The sequence below is a fragment of the Monodelphis domestica genome, chromosome 3 (assembly GCF_027887165.1).
Source record: "Monodelphis domestica isolate mMonDom1 chromosome 3, mMonDom1.pri, whole genome shotgun sequence".
Classification (NCBI taxonomy): domain Eukaryota; kingdom Metazoa; phylum Chordata; class Mammalia; order Didelphimorphia; family Didelphidae; genus Monodelphis; species Monodelphis domestica.
Window position 1 is genome coordinate 4,581,810 of NC_077229.1, and position 21,708 is coordinate 4,603,517.

The 21,708-nt window shown below is 41.6% G+C and overlaps 1 protein-coding gene across 1 annotated transcript in view; it reads left to right on the plus strand.

Moving 5' to 3' along the window:
- LOC103094815 (zinc finger protein 260-like) overlaps nt 1-14,974 on the plus strand; it is a 32,534-nt gene extending 17,560 nt beyond the window's left edge. Inside the window, exons 4-5 of the mRNA XM_016432887.2 lie at nt 145-240; nt 3,204-14,974. Coding sequence (XP_016288373.1) covers nt 145-240; nt 3,204-4,735 — 1,628 coding nt within the window. The 3' untranslated portion in view covers nt 4,736-14,974. The remainder of the gene's footprint in view (nt 1-144; nt 241-3,203) is intronic.
- The last annotated feature ends 6,734 nt before the right edge of the window (nt 14,975-21,708 follow it).

Sequence of the window (21,708 nt, forward strand, 5' to 3'; positions counted from 1 at the left end):
ATTCAGTGAGGGGGGAGGGCAGACTCAGGTGGGAACCCCATTGACAGTCTCTGAGTGGAGTCATTGCATTCACCAACTGTTCCCTCAATAGAATTCAGTGACATGCTTCTCTCAGTTCTCCTCCCTGACTTTCCCCATGCCCAGGATTTCCAGCTCCCCCTGAAAAAGTCGTCTCTTATTTGGAGCAGAGGGATCTCCCATGGATGATAGATCAAGAAGGTCTGAGGATCTGGTACCCAGGTGAGGGAGGGGAAAAGAGGTGTGGGAGAGCCATGGTGACCAGAGGCTTCTGTGTGCTCTGGTGATGCCAGGGCTATTTTGGGGGCAGGAGGACCCGATTTGGAATTCTTTTTCAGAGGATTTAGGAGGGACTCCCTGGACAAGATTTGGAAGCAGCAGGACCTTCCTTGGAATTCTTTTTCAGAGCTTTTAGTAGGCACTCCCTGGGCAAGTCCATCAACCCCTGAGCCTCAGTTTCCCTATCTGTAAGATGAGGCTATTGGATTCCATTTCCTATTATGGGATCTGTCTGTGATCCTCTAAGAAGTCAGTGTTTGGGTCTGAAGGGCCTTGAAGTCTTCTGCAGGTGCCAGAAAGGCTGAGCTCATCCTCTCTGGCCTCATTAGTATCCAGAAACATGTATGAGGGCTTGCTCTGTGTTTGGTCCTGAGGTAAGTTATGGGGGACATTAAAGTTTGCAGGGAACATCCCCTGCTGTCCTGGAACTCACCCTCTGTGAGAGCGGACAGCAGCATGCCAGCAGTTCTGTAGAAAACCTTTTCAGTCCAGCTCCAGGGCAGCTAATCATGAGAAGGAGGTTTCTGAAGGGAAGGTGCAGTGGAGAGGTCACATGGACGAGTTATCCTAGGTCTTTAGAAGAGGCAGACTGAGGATTCTGGAGGAAAGTATAGTCGAGTAAACAAAGGAGAAGAACCAGCACAACTCAATACAAATGGTCCTGTCTAGCATTTTAACCATGAACTGGAGGGCAAATGTTGCACAGTATTTCATGGAGAGAAAGAGGTCAAGTTAGAGAGTTTGCAGCATTGTTGAGAAATCATTTAATGATTGCCAGAGGAAGTCATTAGCTTCCTTAGTGTGAGAAAGGCTGAATATGAAAGAACAATGGGGGCCCTGCAGGGGGGAATAGATGGGCTTAGATTAGGGTTGGTATGGGCTTCTTTTAAGCCCATGGAAAGAGATTTTGTTTAGAGAGGAGAAGAATGACCATTTCCTCTGATCCTGAGTCCAGAGAGGAAAAGTAGGCAGCTGAGCTGGGTGAGAGGTAGAGAATAAGATAGCTCTGCAGAGAGGTCCAGCTTTTGTTCAGTGAAATATGAGGCCAAGTTATTAGCTCAGATGGTGAGGCAGGGGGCAGGAGGAAACCATAAGGTAGAGCTGGAGGCTACGGAAATATTTGGAAAGCTGCCTTCCTGGTTGGCCAAGGCAATCTATGAGGGAGATGTAACAAGATTGTCTTGCCATAGTGAGCACCCAGCTGAGGTCATTGGTTCTCAATGTAGCTTGGAGCCAGGCAGCTGTTTTCTTGATTTTTCTTCTCTCCATTGACCTGCAGCCCATGAGCAGAAATGAAGACTTCTGCCTTCCATGGAAGTGATCCAAGGCTAAACTTTCCCTAAATCATTAGCTCTAGGCCCTTTCCTAGTCCCTGGGGTTCAGTCGTTGTCTTGAGAAATAAGGCAGCAGAGAGACAGAAATACAACTGAGGCCAGAGCATACATTTGCCTTCCAGGAGAGAGACCAGAATGGAAGGATTCTAGTAGAACTTAGACCTGAAATAAGCCCTGGGCCCAGTCAGTAAACACGTATTAAATGAATATGCTCTCGGGACCGTGCTAAACTCTGAGCATACTAAGGAAGAGAAGCACCATTCTGGGCTGTCCTGCAGCTCACAATCTAGAATACAGACATGGAGGTAGTTTAGAAAGAAGCAACAGATCCTGAATCTCACTGAGATGATTCAGGGGTAAAGGAGTGTTGGTGAATGGAAATGCATTTAATTCAACAGGCAATTCAGGAACTATAGGAGTAAAGAGAATGCAAGTTGAAGGAGAAAAGCAATCAAAGGAGAAAATAATCCTTATTCTAATTATTAACAAACACCATTTCAATGTAGCCCCTTAGTATGTGTCATACACTTTATAAATTTTATCTCTTGATCCTCATAGGAACCCTGGAAGTCACTTGATATTATGTCTGTTATAGTTAAAAAGCCTGAGGTCAGCTGAACTTCTGTGACTTGCCTATGGTTAAAAATCCTAGAACGTTTCTGAGGTCCAATGAGAATTCACCACCATCTGTATTAGAATTTTTAAAAAGAATGTCATGAAAATTCCAGTATCTACATAAGATTGGAAATAGGAAGAGATATTTACAAGCTTTCTTGCCTGTTTTCTTATAAAAAGATAATGAACTCAATGTATGTGACAGCTTTTTAAGCTTGTGAAATGCCATGTTTTTGTTTAAATTCTATTTAGTAGAAGGGTTTTATTTTAGTGAAAGGAGGCATTAAAAGAAAAGTAATAACTAGTCTCGAGGAGTAGGGAACTGAACAAAATCTTCTGTACCTTGGATAAAACCAGAAAAGTGTACCGAATTCCATCATTTGATCTCAGATATGGGAATAAAAAATAAGGTTGAAAGCAATCATGAAGGGAATTACATAATTCTTACATAGAAGCTAAATTATGAAATCATAGGAATATTTAGTCTACATGCACCCAGTGGTATCATACCTATGAAGAGAGGATTGAATATATAGATAATGAAAATGAAAGGAAAAAGATTGAAATGAATTGTCTAGTATTGTGGACAGAGTGTGCCCAGTAACATGATTTGGTCTCATTTGCAAAGATTTCAGGTCAAGTCGCTCATTCAGCCTTTCTGAGGTGATGGTCAGCGATAGGAATGTAATAAAGCTAGCCTGTCCCAAGTCCCAGATTTGTTATGAAGAGCCAAAGAGATCATATGAAAAACTCTTTCTTATTATATTATTCTTTAGCTTTGAGGCAATGGCATTTTCAAAGGATGGATTATGCTTATTTTTGTTGGAAGACTTTTCTTCTTACCTGAGGGAATAGGATATGAATCAGTTTATGTTCTGACAGTCAAAAAAGGAGATAAGAGTTATATATGTTTATATAGCTCACTATATGTATGTCTTACCTTTTGTTTTGTTTTAGAAGGAGAAAAAAGGCCTGAAATTATGGCGAATCCAACAGAGGTAAGCTTTCCTGTGGAAGAAGTGAACATACAAAGATCCATTGGTGATAGTCCTGATAACTTTGCTTCCAGGGAATTCAGTGTTGGGTCTCAATATTCATCTCATACTGAACATCAAAGAATGCACCGTGAGGATAAATATAGTGAAAATAGTCAGTGTGGAAAGACTTTTATGCACAGGGCCAGTCTTTCTGGACATCAGAGAAACCACACTGGTGAGGAAATTTATGAATACAAACAATGTGGAAAGACATTCATTGTGAGCTCCAGTCTTGCTAGACGTCGGAGAATGCACACTGGGGAGAAACCTCATGAATGCCAGCAATGTGGAAAAGCATTCCATCACAGCTCTGATGTTGCTAGACACCAGAGAATCCACACTGGGGAGAAACCTCATGAATGCAAGCAATGTGGAAAGGCATTCATTCGCAGTTCCAGTCTTGTAGAACATCAGAGAATGCACACTGGGGAGAAACCTTATGAATGTAAGCAATGTGGAAAGGCATTCAGTCAGAGGTCCCATCTTGCTACACATCAGAGAATGCACACTGGGGAGAAACCTTATGAATGCAAGCAATGTGGAAAGGCATTCAGTCACAGCTCCAGTCTTTTGCAACATCAGAGAATGCACACTGGGGAGAAACCTTATGAATGCAAGCAATGTGGAAAGGCATTCAGTCACAGCTCCTATCTTGCTACACATCAGAGAACACACACTGGGGAGAAACCCTATGATTGCAAGGAATGTGGAAAGGCATTCAGTCAGAGGTCCAGTCTTTTGCAACATCAGAAAATTCACACTGGGGAGAAACCTTATGAATGCAAGCAATGTGGAAAGGCATTCAGTCATAGGTCCAGTCTTTTGCAACATCAGAGAATGCACACTAGGGAGAAACCTTATGAATGCAAGCAATGTGGAAAGGCATTCAATCAAAGGTCTCCTCTTACTACACACCAGAGAATCCACACTGGGGAGAAACCTTTTGAATGCAAACAGTGTGGAAAGGCATTCAATCAGAGGTCCCATCTTGCTAAACATCAGAGAATGCACACTGGGGAGAAACCTTATGAATGTAAACAATGTGGAAAAGCATTCAATAACAGCTCCCATCTTTCTACACACCAGAGAATCCACACTGGGGAGAAACCTTATGAATGCAAGCAATGTGGAAAAGCATTCAGTGACAGCTCCCATCTTGCTACACATCAGAGAACACACACTGGGGAGAAACCTTATGAATGCAAGCACTGTGGAAAAGCATTTAGTCACAGCTCCTATCTTGCTACACATCAGAGAACACACACTGGGGAGAAACCTTATGATTGCAAGCAATGTGGAAAGGCATTCAGTCAGAGGTCCAGTCTTTTGCAACATCAGAAAATTCACACTGGGGAGAAACCTTATGAATGCAAGCAATGTGGAAAGGCATTCAGTCAGAGGGCCCATCTTGCTACTCATCAGAGAATGCACACTGGGGAGAAACCTTATTAATGCAAACAATGTGGAAAGGCATTCAGTCAGAGCTCCCATCTTGCTACATATCAGAATCCACAGTGGGAAAAACTTATGAATGCAAGCAATGTGGAAAGGCATTAAGTCAGAGGTCCTATTTTGCTAGACACCAGAGAATCCACACTGGGGAGAAACCTTATGAATACAACCAAGGTGGAAAGACATTCAGCTGGAACTCCCATCTTGCTGTACATCAGTAGACCTTCACTGGGGAGAACCTTAAGAATAAATGCAGAGTGAAAGGAGCAGAACCAGGAGAACATTGAACACAGAGACTGATGACACTGTGGTTCAATCAAACGTAATGGACGACTCAAGTAACAGCAATGCAATGATCCTGAACAATTCTGAGGGATGTAGAAAAAGAAAGCTATCCACATCCAGGCAAAGAACTGTAAATCAAAACAGAAGAAAAATCATTTCTTTGATTACATGGTTTGATAGGGATATGATTTGGGACAAAGACTCTTAAGTGACCACTCTTGCAAATATTAATAATATGGAAATAGTTCTTGATCAGTGACACATGCAAAACCCAGTGGAATTGCTCATTGGTTGGAGGGCGGGGAGGCAAAGAATATTAATAATGTAACCAATGAAAAATATTCTTAATTAAACAACTTTTAAAAAAACCCTACGGGAGAAGCTGAGGGGAGGAGGAGGAGAAACTCCTCCTTATCACATGGTTTATGTTGCTTAAAGTCACCTTTGATCCGGCAGGAGTGTGTAAGGGTAATTTTAGGGTTGTGATTTAAATTGATTTGGACAGCAAAGAATATTCCAAATAAAATTCCCAAGTCAGTTTGGAAATTTTATGGTAATTTAATTAATATAGAGGGAAGGAATTAGGGAGAATAGAGAGGGAGAGGGTATAGGATTTCTTTCAACTGGCCTTTGCCAGGGGTAGTTCAAAGACCTCTGCCACAAGGTCTTTGAAGATTAGAGGTTTTCCTAAGAGGATAATGTTTGGAAGGTAAAGGAGAAAAGAATCAGCCTAAACTCCAAGAGGGCTCAGTGAAGATGCTTCACCTGAACTAGGCTACTAAGCTTCTTTTAGTATTGTATCAAGGAAAACTCTCCACCAAACCTGGATAATAGCTGCTGCCACGCCAAGATGCCAAAATGCTCAGCAAGCTAGCGCCAGAGTCACCTCTCCGCAGAAAGAGCCTGAGAGAGGAAGTGATGTGAAACATATAGATGTTTTTTACATCACTTTTCTGCATCTCGCATAAGCCAATGGTAGCTTAATCTTGACTTAAGACAGCACAGGGGTCTGTCAGTTGTTTCAGATTTGTCATTTGCTAGCATGTCTGTCATAGGCGATCCTCCTAAATACTTAATCCTTAAGTATAAGTGTAGACATTGCTGTTTTTGTGAGAATAAGTAGGGTGGATTAATCTAAAGTTGACAAGTGTAAGGAAAAGGATTTCCTCATGTACTCTTTGATCTTGGTTACTTCTGGGATTTTGGGGTGTCCAGGGGAAATCTGTACCCCCATATCATTTTCCCCAATCCAAATGCCAGGGAAGAAGGGCAACAGTCTGGCTTCTGTAATTTCTTCAAGGCAGACAAGGGGTTTAGAGCTGCCCCTGCCTATTTGAGAAGAGAGGGAGCCAGTGGCTCAGGGCACAGGAGTCATTAGGGCACATCCTCAGTGAATGTGTGGGTCCTAGCAGCAGGGGCCAGGGACTGAGACAATGACTGAAGCAACAGATAAAAAGAGGAAACTAATACAACAACTGATAACAATGATTAAATAGCAGACTTCCCTGCATTTGGGGAACTTATCCCCATTGCCAATAAACCTCTTCAGAACAGGGATGGATCTTCTCAGGAAATTTGCTTCCAAAGTTGCTTGCACACATGTTTAAGGTATTCTTGCTAAAATCTTTTGCAGAGCACAGATTAGTAACAACATGTTACTGACAGGTTTCCTTACCCTCAACTCTGCAAGAAATACAGAAAGACTGGCTATAATTCTGAGCTTAAGGTCCAAATTTCAGTTGTGGTCAATTAAAGCTAGGGGTCCCATGAGCCTTTATTTTCAGCTGTTTCTACAGGACTTGGACAGCAAATACAGATCACTGATTAGCAAAGCCTAACACTTCAGCTATGCGAGCTAGTGCTTGATGAATTCTGATCTCATGGCTGATACTGGCCATGAGCTGCCGTGGTCAGTGTCCAGCCCCACTCACAACTTCAGGGTTCCCGACAGGTGGCGAACAATCAGTCAAAATAAATAACAAACCGAAGACATCTTAATCATTACGGCCATGGGACTGCTTTGCATCTCCGAGCTGCTCCACATTCACAGGCTTGGGATTTATTTTTATATCCATATTCCTGGCATGCAGATACACAAAATCAAAGAGAGGTAATTGGATAAGTAATACATTAACTTTTAACAAATCACTTGATTAACATTCTATATTTTTGTATTATGATTACAGACAGAATATAAGATAAATGATTTCATCACAGGTGGCTTACTAGGGAGTTTGAGTTACTGATTTGTGTAATTGAGTCACTGAGGCATATTGAAGCTTAGTGTACCTGTATTGTACCTGTAGTCATTGTATTGACCTCTATGTTTGATTTGTGTGTTGGCTTCATGAGAAAGTTTTGGGCTTGGCCTGTAGCTGCGGTTTCACTGGGAATTATGCACCTAAATAAAAGTTAACCCATGATAGTCTTTTGGGGGTTGGGTTTGAGGGTCTGATCTTTTGGTGATGTTTTGGGGAATTAGGGTACATGTGTTTTGCTCTTGCATTATTTCTTTTGAGACTAGGGGGAATAATAATCATGTCAATTCATAGGTAAAACCAAGACAGTAGAAAACATTTCAGCGGATATAATTGTTATATATATTTATCTTGCTCAAACATTTTAATTATCACAGTTTATGGCTCCCACTCTCTTATCTACAACAATTTAATGCTCCCAAACTATTCTAAATCTAACAGGGGCATTGATGTAAAAAGTCATGCAAAGGGGATAGAGTGGGCAGTCACATCTCTCCAAGGACCACTCTGTGGTCTCCCCAACTGCAATGTGTGACTCTGTTAAGGTGTTGTGGACTGATGGCCCCCAGCATATCCCCCTTTCTTTTTATTTTTGAGCTGAAGAGACCAGTTAAATTTGGACTTGCCGAATGGTGGACTCTAGGTATCAGATGAAGACTGGAAAGAAAAGAAGGAGAAAAAAAGACAAGAGCCAATCCACAAGGAATAAATGTGTGGGTAAAATCACTGTTGGAGATAAGGGAGGAGATGCTGTCATAAAATGAATTAGCTATGGGGGAGGCTGATTAAAGGGAGGTACCAGAGGGATAGATATCCATGGTTTGTCTATATTGTGTGGACTACTTGTAGGGAAGGTTGCTAGTGAAGCAATGTGTACAGTGATATCCAATATAAGGGATAGAATGAAGGGGTTTAGGGTTGTTTAAACTATTAGAAATCAATTATAGAGCATAAATGTCTGGACCATCATACCAGTCAATTGTATTAACAGGAAATATCACAAAGGGTGGTTATTTATCAACAAATACAATGGTAGCAGGAATGGAGGGATTAAGAGAATTTGTTAAAATACATAGCAAAAATTTCTATAAGTCATGGGGAGAACACATTGTACAATCAATGCATAGGCTTGAATGGATTTGGAACTTTCCTTGTCATTAGAGCAGTAATATAGCAGGGGAAGAGAAAAGCAATTAATTTCCACAAGGAAGATTAGTAATGGGAGATAAGGGGCTTTCAATGGCAGAAATATCAGGGGGTACAGATAAAATTGAAAACATGGCAAGAATTAAGGTGGTAGTGCAATCAGGAGGTATGAATTGTTATTGTCCATTCTTTGTTTCGCTTGGGCTGAAAATGTCACAATGTGACAAGGAAATCACTTTAAAAGATTGATATATATTAATTTAGGTTGCCAAGGAATTCAGCTATGTAATTCCTAAATGAAAACTCAAGTCAGCAGTCAACCTTTTATGGAGTTTTTAATTACAAACAGGAGGAAGAAAGGTATTGGAGAGAGAGAAAGGGAAGAGAAAGGAATAGGGCTTAAATACCTCCTCTGTTTAGGCTGGGCCAAAAGGCCCAAGCCCTTAGATAGCTGAGGCAAAGAAAAGCGATCAGTCCCTATCACTCATGTGACCAAAATGGAGAAACAGTCTCAGGGTCCTCCACCTCCAGCCTCCTTCAGAGCAAAACTTATCAGAGCATAACCTCTCAGAGCAAAACCTCTCCACCCTCAGACCCCTCTATCTTTACCTCAGTTCTCACATCTACCAATCACTGTGTCTTCCCTGTGCCAATGGTGGCTCTAGCTTAACCCAGGACCCCTCAGAAGTCTCCCCCTTTGCACATGTCTGTTGAAGGTCATATTCTCAAATACTTAAATCTTGATCCTTTGCTGCAGCCCTTCCTAAATCCTGTTAGACTGAGTAGGGTGGAGATTGTAAGTTCCAAGACCTGGTTCTGTCATTCCAAGTATCTCTATTGTATCAATTCTAAAATCAATCATGACTCAAAGAACTTCCTGTTCTATGCTTAAGCATAGGTCAAAGCCCTTTCCATTGTTCATCAAAAGGTTTCTGTCCTAAAGCAGTCCCAAGTAGGGAGGAGAAGGAACCTCCCATGCCAATGGGGTTCACATTCCAATAAAGAGTTCCCACTATCAGTAGGAAATTCCCTCCAAGCATGAAACCTTCCAATAGTGAAATTTCCAACATTCACAAGTCTAAGAAATTTTAAGGTTTATAATCCCCCCTGATGATCATTGGGAGACTAGTCTACCCATTGATCATTTAACATAATCATTTTGCAGTTCTAAATGCACTTCTAACTATAGATATACACAATATTCAATTTTCTAAGAGAATTAGAATAGTGAGAGAGGAAATAGAAAAGAAAATAAAGCAAAACCAATGTTTTACTAGGCACATTGACAGAAAGCCAAATTAGGGGCAGTCCCTTTTGGCGTAAATGTGTACAGTTACAATAAATGTTCAATGAAAAGTTCAGTCCAATCAATCATATACAAAGTTCATTCTTGATCTTGATGAAGTGTAGGTTTTCAGCATCTTTCTGCAACAGTTCATTCTCTGGATATAAAAGTTTCAAGCTTCTTTCTTGAAGATCTTTTCTCAAACAGAATCAAAATCTTTGATTTTTTTAATAACAGTAAAATCTTAAACAAAATTCAAAATTCTTGGATTTTTATAAAAATACAATCTCAAACAAAAATCAAAAATAATAAAAAAAATTCTTAGATTTTAAATTAAAATAGAATCCCCCCTGAAGTAAGTATTTTAAAAAATATCAAGTTTAGCTCAAAATGCAATGTTCAGTTATGGAGGTGTATGTGTCAATTGTCAAAAGAATAGAAAAATAATCAAAAACAAGAAAAATTCAAAATAGGCCTTGCATAGGTCCAGCTTAAAGTAATTTCTATCCCACAAGTATGTAGGACAGAATGCAGTAATATTTCACTTAGCCATTTGTAGCCAAGACTACAGGAAGTTGCCATAATATAAGAAGAAAAGAACTAGAATTCTATTTTGATGGGGAAATGTCATTCCCTCGTCTGATTTTTTTTTCCTTCAGGGATATAGGGAGCCAGCATGATAGTCAAGCTTTGTACTTGTTTGAGTACTTCGAAAAGAGAGTAGATACAAGGAAGTCCTACGACTTAAACATAAGGGTCGCAACCTCGAGTCTCACTTTAATATTTCTTGTGTGCTCTATTGGCACTATTCAGGTTTAGTCTGTGCTCCTTGTTTTTATCCCTTTTCCTGGAATCAGACACAAACATTAATCCCAGTCCTATAATATTTTATCAATAAATGGCAGGTTCCCATAGTTTAAAGCTTTTAGGCATATATTGATATTATAGCAAGAATATATATATTGACTTGTATTATTGCAGGAGAAAAAAAATAGTAATATTAATCATGTGTGCTTTCAGTACAAAAAATGAGAAAAAAATTCAAATATTCTGTTCAAAAAATAAAAGAATAAAATTAAGAAAAAAAATCAGTAATTCAATGTGTTCTTGAAAAAAAACCAGCATCCATTTGTCTATGGATTATTATCTCCAATTCATATGATAGGATAGAGTCAATCAGTCTCAGCAGAAGATGCTTTCTTCACATGTGAGCAGTGAATCCAAGAGTCTCTTTCTCCAATCTTTATAGATGTTGGAGTAGTTAATATTTGGAATGGTCCTTCCCATGAAGGTTCAGTTGCTCCAGTTCGCTTGAAATTCTTGATATAAACTTTATCTCCTGGGTTCAGGTCATGCAGAGAAAAGTCTAATGGTCCAGCTTGTACTGCAGCTCCAGATTTATGAAGTTCACGTAGTTTGTGCTGTAACTCCTGTATATAGGAAGCAGTAGTAATATCTCCCCCTAATAGCGATGTATAAGCCGGGGAGAAAGGCTTAGCCTGTATAGGCGGATGTCCAAAAAGCATCTCAAAAGGTGAAATATGTAAGTCTCCTCTAGGCCTGCTTCTAAGATAAAATAGGGCCAGAGGGAGAATTTCAGGCCATTTTAAATGGGTCTCGGTGCATAATTTGCCAATCATAGTCTTAGGTTCTTTATTCATTCTTTCCTACTATTTGGAGAGGAGAAAGAAGCTGAAAAAGGTTAATTAACATCAACAAAATCAATACAATCTAAGAAGAATCATCTTCATTATACTGGGAAGTTCCTTGGGCACCCTCCTGAAGGGCACATCATTTTGGACAAGCTCCATTTCTCATATATTGTTGTTGAGTATTATCATTATAATTTTCTTTGTTTAGAGCTTTGTCATTATTTTCCCAATTCTTATTTCTATAATTCTGGTTTCTAAAGTTCTTATTTCTATATTCATTATAGTTATTTCCATAGTCATTATTATAATTTCTAGAATTCTGGTTTCTATAACCATTATCATCATTTCTATAGTTATTATTTCTAAAGCTATTATGAAACTGTATATTCCTTCCAATCGTCTTAAGAAAGGTTCTACATTCCATCATTTTGTGGCCCTTCTCACAGAAGTGGCAAGTAATGGATTGATAATTGGATTTCTGGAGAGGGGCAATTGTCATTGGTTCATTATCATGCCCACTTTCTAATTTAGTTATCCTATCTATTAAATATCTCATTTTTTTCTTCATGTCCTCCATGTCATCATTATTTTCTTCCTCCTTTTCTTTGTTTCCCTTTAAAAGATATATACCTGTTTTTCGCAATTCTTCAAGGTCCATATCTGACCATCTTGGGCATTGTGTTCTAAAATAATTCTTAATTGCTTTGCAAGAGTCATTTACAAAGATCCTTCTAACTTGTCTTAAGCTACTCTCTTTAGTTGGGTCCCAATCTAAGTATCTGTCCCCAAACTTGATTATTTTGTCCATGAATGTGGAGGGTGTTTCTTCCTCCTTTTGCTTAACTTTTTCAAGTTCCATCCACTTATCTATACTGTCTGCAAATTCCTTCATTGCCATGAGGATGGCCTCTCTACAACGGTATAGTTGTAGATAATCCTCAGGATTGTTATAGTCCCATTCGGGATCCTGAGATGACCAATGTGCTGCATTACGCCCCCGGGTTTTGTTGACATGAGCAATTATTTTATTTTTTCATGTTCAGTTAAAAAAGCCTGTAGCAAGTTCTCAACGTCCTTGTAAGACGGATTATACTGAAAAAATATGTCTCCCATGTTTTTTGCTACTAGAAAAGGATCTTGTTCATATGTGGGGATATTTCGTGTAAATTCATTTATTTCTTGGGGAGTAAACGGTATCCTATGTCTTAAAGTCACCACATTCCCATTCCGTCCTATTTCAGGTACTTCTCTTAGAGGAAATAGGCCTCTAGTTGAATTTTGTACCTGTGGGTCAGTTTGACAAGGACAGGTTTCTCTAGGAGGACAAGATCTCCTTTGCGTTGGAATTTGGTTTTCTGTAGGAGAGGGAACATGAGAAACTGGGATTGCAGGGGAAGGGTTTTGGGGATTAAATTCAGTCGAGGTTTGCACTGCACAAGAGAAGCAGTCTGTTAACTGGGCTATAGGGAAGGTGTTTTCTGTCTCTATTTCAGGCAAGGAAATTTCCTCATTCAAAGGTTCAGAAACAGGTCTGTTTCTGGTAGAGTGGGTGTTTGCCAATTGATCCTGTAAGAAACATTTTAGATCTTCTAATTGGGCTTGTATTTTATCCTCAATTTTTTTCTATTTTACCCTCAATATTTTCTATTTTATCCTCAATATTTTCTATTTTATCCTCAATATTTTTTATTTTAGCATCTCTAAATATACTATTGAGGAGTACAAAAATGACAGTACCTATTAATATAAAAATTTGGAGGTATCCTGCATTTCTCAATGCCCCTAATTCTTCAGCTGCCATATAAATGTCAAAAAATGTAGTACTCATTTATATATATATATTTTGTAATTTCAGAAAACACGTAGGGAGCAGGGCAAAGCAACAAACTTTCCACAGAGTTTTTTTTTTCTAATCTAGGAAGTTATTCCTTAAGGGAAAGGATATTTAGAAACAGCTCTTCCAGCCAGGACTTTAGGGTCCTGTTGCTGAGATTTAAAACAGCTGTTTTCTATCTAACTATCAGAGTCACACAGCTGGGAAGTATCCGAGGTCCGATTTGAACCCAGGACCTTCTGTCTCTAGGCCTGGCTCTCAATCCACTGAGCTACCCAGCTGTCCGTTAAGATTAAAGGGAAGAAAAAGAAAAACTGCTGATTCCAATTTAAGTTAAGGAGAAAAGAGAAGAGAGAAAAAGTTTTTTATACTCACGTGTTCTAGCAGCTGTGTCTTTAAGCCAAGTTTGCTGTTAAAAGGGGCTAAGTCATGAGATGGTAGAGTAAAAAGGCAAGGAATTTCAGGAGTTTATTGAGAGAATTCTTTAGACTCCCGTGTGGTCAGCCACAATGTGACAAGGAAATCACTTTAAAAGACTGATATATATTAATTTAAGGTCACCAAGGAATTCAGCTATGTAATTCCTTAATGAAAACTCAAGTCAGCAGTCAACCTTTTATGGAGTTTAATTACAAACAGGAGGAAGAAAAGTATGAGAGAGAGAGAGAGAGAGAGAGAGAGAGAGAGAGAGAGAGAGAGAGAGAGAGAGAGAGAGAGAGAAGGGAATAGGGCTTAAATACCCCCTCTGTTTAGGCTGGGCCAAAAGGCCCAAGCCCTTAGATAGCTGAGGCAAAGAAAAGAGATCAGTCCCTATCACTCACGTGACCAAAATGGAGAAACAGTCTCCAGGGCCTCCACCTCCAGCTTCCTTCAGAGCAAGCTTCTCAGAGCACAACCTCGCAGGGCAAAATCTGTCCAACCTCCCCCTCAGTCCTCAGACCCCTCTATCTTTAAGCAAACCATCCAAGTTCCCTCCCCTCAGTTCTCACATCTACCAATCACTGTCCATGTCTTCCCTGTGCCAATGGTGGCTCTAGCTTAACCCAGGACCCCTCAGAAGTCTGCCCCTTTGCACATGTCTGTTGAAGGTCATATTCTCAAATAATTAAATCTTGATCCTTTGCTGCAGCCCTTCCTAAATCCTGTTACTGTAAGTAGGGTAGAAATTATATTTTCCAAGACCTGGTTCTGTCATTCCAAGTATCTCTAGTGTATCAATTCTAAAATCAATCATGACTCAAAGAACTTCCTGTTCTATGCTTAAGCATAGGTCAAAGCCCTTTCCATTGTTCATCAAAAGGTTTCTGTCCTAAAGTAATCTTAAGTAGGGAGGAGGAGGAACCTCCCATGCCAAAGGGGGGTTCACATTCCAAGAGACTATCAGTAGGAAATTTTTCAAGTATGAAATTTCCCAATGGTGAAATTTCCAACATTTATAAGTCTAAGAAATTTTAAGGTTTACAATTCTCTGATGTCCAGAAAAACTGGTCTTGTGCATAAAACTCTTTCTATATTGATTTTTGTCACTAGATTTTTCCTCAGGCTGCAATCTTTGATGTTCAATATAAGATGAATTTTGATATACAACACTGAATTCCCTGGAAGCAAAGTTATCAGGACCATCACTAATGGATCTTTGTAGTTTCACTTCTTCCACAAGAAAGCTCCCCTCTGTTGGATTCACCTTAATTTCAGGTCTGTTTTCTACTTCTAAAATAAAACAAACGGTAAGACATAGATATAGAGAGCTATATAAACATATATAACTCTTATCTCCTTTCCTTCACTGTCAGAACATAAACTGCTTCATATCTTATTCACTCAGGTAAGAAGAAAAGTCTTCCAACTTAGATGGGCATAATCCATCCTTTAAAAATGCCACTGCTTCAATGCTGAGGAATAATTTAAATAATAGATTCTCCCATATATCATTGGCTCTTCATAACAAATCTCGGACTTGGAACAGGCTAGTTTTATTACATTCCTATCGACTTGAACTGAAATCCTTGCAAATGAGACCAAATCTTGTTACTGGGCATACCCTGTCCACAATACTAGAGAATTCACGTTCAATATTTTTCCTTTCATTTTCATTATCTATACATTCAATCCTCTCTTTATAGATATATCACTGGGTGCATGTAGACTAAATATTCCTAATATTTCATCATTTAGCTTCTGTGTAAGAATTATGTAATTCCCTTCATGATTGCTTTCAACAATATTTTTTATTTCCATATCTGAGATCAAATGATGGAATTCGGTACACTTTTCTGGATTTATCCAAGGTACAGAAGATTTTGTTTAAGTTCCCTACTCCTTCAGAGTAGTTATTACTGTTCTTTTAATGCCTCTTTTCACTAAAATAAAACCCTTCTACTAAATAGAATTTAAACAAAAACATAGTATTTCACAAGCTTAAAAAGTAATCCCATATATTGAGTCCATTATCCTTTTATAAGGAAATGGGCAAGAAAGCTTGTAAAATTCTCTTCCTCTTTCCCATCTTATGTAGATACTGGAATTTTCATGATATTTGTTTTTTAAAATTCCAATACAGATGGTGGTGAAGTCTCATTGGACCTTAGAAACTTTCTAGGACTTTTAACCATAGGCAAGTAACAGTTCTGCTGGCCCCAGGCTCTTTAAGTATAACATAGACAAAATATCAAGTGACTTCCAGGGTTCCTATGAGGATCAGAAGATAAAATGTATAAAGTGTATGACACAGACTAATGGGCTACATTGAAATGTTGTTCATGTTTATCATTAGAATATGGATTATTTCCTCCTTTGATTGGTTTCTCTTTAAACTTGCATTCTCTTTACTCCTGTAGTTCCTGAATTGCCTGTTGAATTAAATGCATTTCCATTCCCCAACACTCCTTTACCCCTGAATCATCTCAGTGAGATTCAGGATCTGTTGCTTCTTTCTAAACCACCTCCATGTCTGGATTCTAGATTGTGAGCTGCAGGACAGCCCAAACTGGTGCTTCCCTTCCTTCGTATGCTCAGAGTTTAGCACAATTTGGAGAACATATTCATTTAATACATGTTTACCGACTTGGCCCAAGGCTTATGTCAGGTCTAAGATCTACCAGAATCCTTCCATTCTGGTCTCTCTCCTGGAAGGCAAAAATATGCTCTGGCCTCAGCTGTGTTTTTGTCTCTCTGTTGCCCTTATTTCTCAGGAAAAAGACTGAACCACAGAGACCAGGAAAGGGCCTTGAGCTAATGATTTAGGGAAAATTTAGCCTTGGATCACTTCCAAGGAAGGCAGTAGTCTTCATTCCTGCTCATGGGCTGCAGGTCAATGGACAGAAGGAAAATCAAGAAAACAGCTGCCTGGCTCCAAGCTACATTGAGGACCTCTAACCTCAGCTGGGTGCTCACTATGACAAGGCAATCTTGTTACATCGCCCTCATGGATTGCCTTTGCCACCCAACAAGGCAGCCTTCCAAATATTTCCGTGGCCTCCAGCTATACCTTATGGCTTCCTCCTACCCCCTGCCTCACCTTCTGAGCTGAGAACTTGGCCTCATATTTCACTGAACAAAAGCTGGACCTCTCTGCAGAGCTCTTATCCCCCACCTCTCACCCAGCTCAGCTGCCTCCTTTTCCTCTCTGGACTCAGGATCAGAGGAAATGGTCATTCTTCTCCTGGCTAAACAAAATCCCTTTCCATGGGAAAAGAAGCTTATACCTCCACTAATCTAAGCCCATCTATTCCTCCCTGCAGGGCCCCCAGTGTTTTCATATTCAGCCTTTTCCACATTAAGTAGCTAATGAATCTATCTCTGGGAACCATTAAACCATTTCTTCCCAATGCTCCAAACACTCTAACTTGACCTCTTCCTCCCCATGAGGTAATGTCCAACATCTGTCCTCTGGTTCATGGCTAAACTGCTAGACATGGCCATTTGCAGTGAGTTCTGTTGGTGCTTCTTTGTTTACTCGACTGTACTTTCCTCCAGAATCCTCAGTCTGGCTCTCTTGAAAACCCAGGCCACCTCCCCCCATTTGACCTCTCCAGTGCTCTGTCCCTTCAGAGCCTTCCCTCTCAAGATTAGCTGCCCTAGAGCTGGGCTCTAGAGTTTCTACAGAATTGTTGGCATGTTGCTGTCTGCTCTAGCAGAGGGTGAGTTCCGGGAGAGCAGGGGCTGTTGCCTGCAACCTTTTATGTTCCCCCATGACGTACTACAGGACCAAGCACAGAACAAGTCCTAATACGTGTTTCTGGATACTAAGGAGGCCAGAGAGGATAAGCTCAGCCCTTCTCGTACCTGTAGAAGACTTCAAGGCCCTTCAGACCCAAACACTGACTTCTTAGAGGATCACAGTCAGATCCCCTAAAGGGAGCTAATAGGAAATGGAATCCAATAGCCTCATCTTACAGATAGGGAAACTGAGGCGCAGGGGTTCTTAGACTTGCCCAGGGAGTACCTGCTAAAAGCTAGAATTCCAAGTAAGGTCCTCCTATTCCCAAATCTTGCCCAGGGAGTCCCTACTAAAACCTCTGAAAAAGAATTTCAATTCGGGTCCTCCTGCCCCCCAATATAGCCCTGGCATCACCACAGCACACAGAAGCCTCTGGTCACCATGGCTCTCCCACACCTCTTTTCCCCTCCCTCACCTGGGTACCAGATCCTCAGACCTTCTTGATCTATCATCCATGGGACATCTCTCTGCTCCATATAAGACACCACTTTTTCTGGGGGAGCTGGAAGTCCTGGGCATGGGGAAAGTCAGGGAGGAGAACTGAGAAAAGCAGGTCACTGAGTTCTCTTGAGGGAAAGGTTGGGAAGGGCAATGACTCCACTCAGAGACTGTCAATGGGGTTCCCACCAGAGCCTGCCCTCCCCCCTCACTGAATGTAATGTAAGTGCCTAGGGTAGAATGGGCCTATTACCCTGCTGTGGCACCTGAAATGAGCAACAGCCCCTCCCCATCCCCCATTCTGTTCTGGTCCATTCAGGGAGAAACTCCTAAACTCCCAACCTGGAAGTGAGTAAGTTAAGGAATTGGTTTCTGTTCCATTACCCTCCATTCTCCTCCCTCTCCAAAACCTCCCTGAGCCTCAAGGACTCTTCTCTTCTGATGCTCTGCCTCATCTGCTGGGAAACTCAACAATCCTCATTGGGCCTAATGCTGTATCTCAGCCAATCCATTCATCCTGATAATCACAGAGGAGGGCAAGCAGTGCCTGAGGGAGCCCTGGAGGAGGTTTTCCCCAGTATTAAGGGTGGGGAAAGAAGGGGGAAGAAGGTTGGGTAAACAATCTCCAAATTCAACTTTTGGTTCTGGGGCATTTTCTTTAGAAAAGGCTGGATTCAGTCTATAGTTTTCCATTATCTTCAAATGAGAGGCAGTTAGAAAGGGAATGGACCAGGGCAAGAGCTTAGAGGCAGGAAGGCCTCCATTTACATCAGGCCACACAGCACTCCTAAGAAGGTGCTTCAGAAAAAGCTACTTAATCGTATCCATTTCCTCATTAGTAAAATAGGGATAATACTGACACTGAATTAGGAAGATGAAAGTGAGGAAGAAGTGCCAGAATATTATAGAGAAAATTGCTGGCAGAGCTCTGGGCCTAGAGCAGGTCGTTATAAGCACTAATTCCCATCCCACCCTGCCTCTCTGGCACTGCTGGAGGATTAGGGCAATAGGAAGAAAGACTAAGGACAAACCATCTCTCCTGGGGACACCAAGTAGCTGGGAGCTATGAGTTTATTCTGGTTAAAGAGAAAAACATCCCCACTAGTAGATCCACCTTAGAGGGGAAGATAGTAGAAGGAAAACCCTCCCAAAGACTTTTCCAAGATGGGTTTGGGAGACCACATCTGGGTCAGGGATAGACGAGACAGAGTCCAGCAGAGCACTGGAACACAATTCGACCATTATAAATACTTCATCCAGGCCCTCCCTTCCTCACTGGCTCTGCTGGATGCTTAGGGCAATAGAAAAGAAATCTAAGGACAAGCCATCTTTCCTGGGGACACTGAGGAGCTGTGAGCTACAAATTTATGATGGTTGAAGAGAAAAAGATCTAAAATAGAGGGGAAGAGGGTGGGAGGAAAACCCACCTAAACCTTTTTCCCAGATGGGTTTAGGAGACCCAATTCAGGGCCAGAAAGAGGCGAAACAGAATAAGCTCTGAGATTACATTCACATCTGAGATTTTCCAACAAGCATTTGATCTCAGACTTTAGGGGCAACAAAGGGAGCCCCCAAGGTCCCATTACACAATGCAAGGTCCTTTTATAGGAGAGCCAGGCAGCAGGAGGGCCCTGGCTCTGGGACTCAGCACACCAGCCCTCCTCCCTTCCTGATGACTGAAAAGTGCTCCCAAGCCTGGCAGCTACTGATGGCGATTTTCCCTTGGATGGTTGACTCAGGCATCAGAGAGAAGCTCCTTACCCACTGTTAGCAGGTTCCGGGCATTCTCCAGCATCACCTCCTTGTACAGCTCCTTCTGGGAAGGGGATAAGAGGCGCCACTCCTCCCGAGTGAAGTCCACAGCCACATCCTGGAACGTCACCACCTCCTAGAGCAGCCCAGGGTAGAGCACAGAGAGCTGAAAGCCACATCACACTGAAGACCCCACCTCTGGTCAGTTACAGGAAGAAACTGACCTACAGAAAAAGGAGGGGCCCAAAGGTCCTGCCCTTTGTCAGTGTCAGAGCCAGCACTAGATGCTGAGTCTTCAAGAGACCAATGGAGGCTGGAAAAGAGCAGCTCTAGGATGCTCGGGAGGAAAGCCGGGACCTCCAGTGCTGCTGGGATCCGGATTCAATTTACCAGTAACTGTTTTTGTCTGCTAACTGCCTGAGTCCTGCTTCTCTATCTCCTGTCTCAGCTGCATACTCAGCTAGCCTGTAACAGGGGAAGTGCAGAATCCACCTCTTGGGCACCTCATCACTGTTCTAGCCTCATTTCAAGCCATTCATTGGCCTTGGAAGATTCAGGCGAGTCCCAGGGAGTCAGCTCTAGTCTTTCCTCACCCTCGACCTATCTCAGACATGTCTGGTTTGCTGCCCAGTCAGGGCCCTGACCTTGCACTGGACTCACACAAAAACTTCCTCTTAGTCTGGGCAGAGAAGGAGGGCTGGGGCACTGCTGGCCCCTTATTACTGATTATTCCACTCAGTCACAGTGTCCCTGATTATCCCAGCTCTATAACCACTGGTGACCCTCTATCCTATGACAGACATCACTTACCCCGTCTGCTCTTTGTTCTGTGCTCCCCCAAACCTATCAGAGAGATATAACCTTCTGCTTAGGGTTTGGAGCATGAACAGAGGCAACCCCTTAACTCCTTTTATTGATAGGCAGTATTCCTCTACTTCTCTTCCTTGGAGAGCTGCCTCAGTTTACCCTTTGGTGAAATTTCACACCCAACACCTACAAATGGGAGCTTCCCAATGCTGGACAGAACAGTAAATGTTCACTAGTAAAGCAGAGTCTGCAGTGTTGTTAGGAAGAGACCCCAAAGGAAAGAGATCATTTGCTTCTTGAACAGCCCGAGCAGCAGAAGTAGAGAAAGAGTGAATAACTGAAGACAACAGTAGCAGCAGAACATCAGAGACAGCAGAAAGAGGCTTCTTTAAAAAACTATAGACAAGAAGAAAGGGAGGAAGGAGGAAACCTGGGAGGGCTAAAGGTAAAGCTGAAGACAGAGGGGATCATGGGAAGAATCTTCTGTCATCCCATCCACTCCAGGAGGATGCTTCTTGTGTTGGACTGCAGAACCACAGGGGAGAAGAGGAGGTAGATACAGAGAAGACAGGGATACATGAGAGTATCTCAAGGACCAGATACTGTCATTTCCATTCCCTCTACACTCAGCACCTGTTCTGCCCTTCCCGGGATTCCCCAAGAGGCAAAAGACAGTCTTTGACCTCCTGGAGCTCACAGTCCAATGGGGAGAGACAATATAGAGACACATGAACACAAAGAAAGCTCTGTCTAGCAGAAATAGGAAAGAACGCAAAGATTGAAGGCACTCTGACTAAGAGGGACGAGGGAAGGTTTCCTGTAGAAAGGCTGTCTGGGCATGGTGGAATCAACAAGAAGGCATGATCTATGGTGAGAGGACCCAGTTTAACCACAGAGCTTTTGAGCTCAGGGACCTGCTGTATTTGTCCAGTTGCTGCAGCTACAGAAACCATACCATGATGTCGGTATCCCTGGACATGTCTAGTGCAGATTCTGAAGCACCAGGATCTAGGAGAGCCTTCTAGTTCTTCTTTCCCACCGTAATCCCTACATATGGTTCTGGCCTGTGTGTAGCAGAGTTTATTGCCACCGAATTACTACTCATGTCTTTGCTACCCTCTGCCAGATGCATTTTTGGATCAGTTCATTCTTTTAGGTTTAATTCATCTCCTGGGAAGGCTACCTGTGAGGTAGTATTCGCTACTGCAATGGAACACGAACCGAAATCATAGCTGTTCCTCTGGCCAGATTCCCCTCTGCCACTTACCACGTCACACGGAATCCTCGGGTGTTGCTA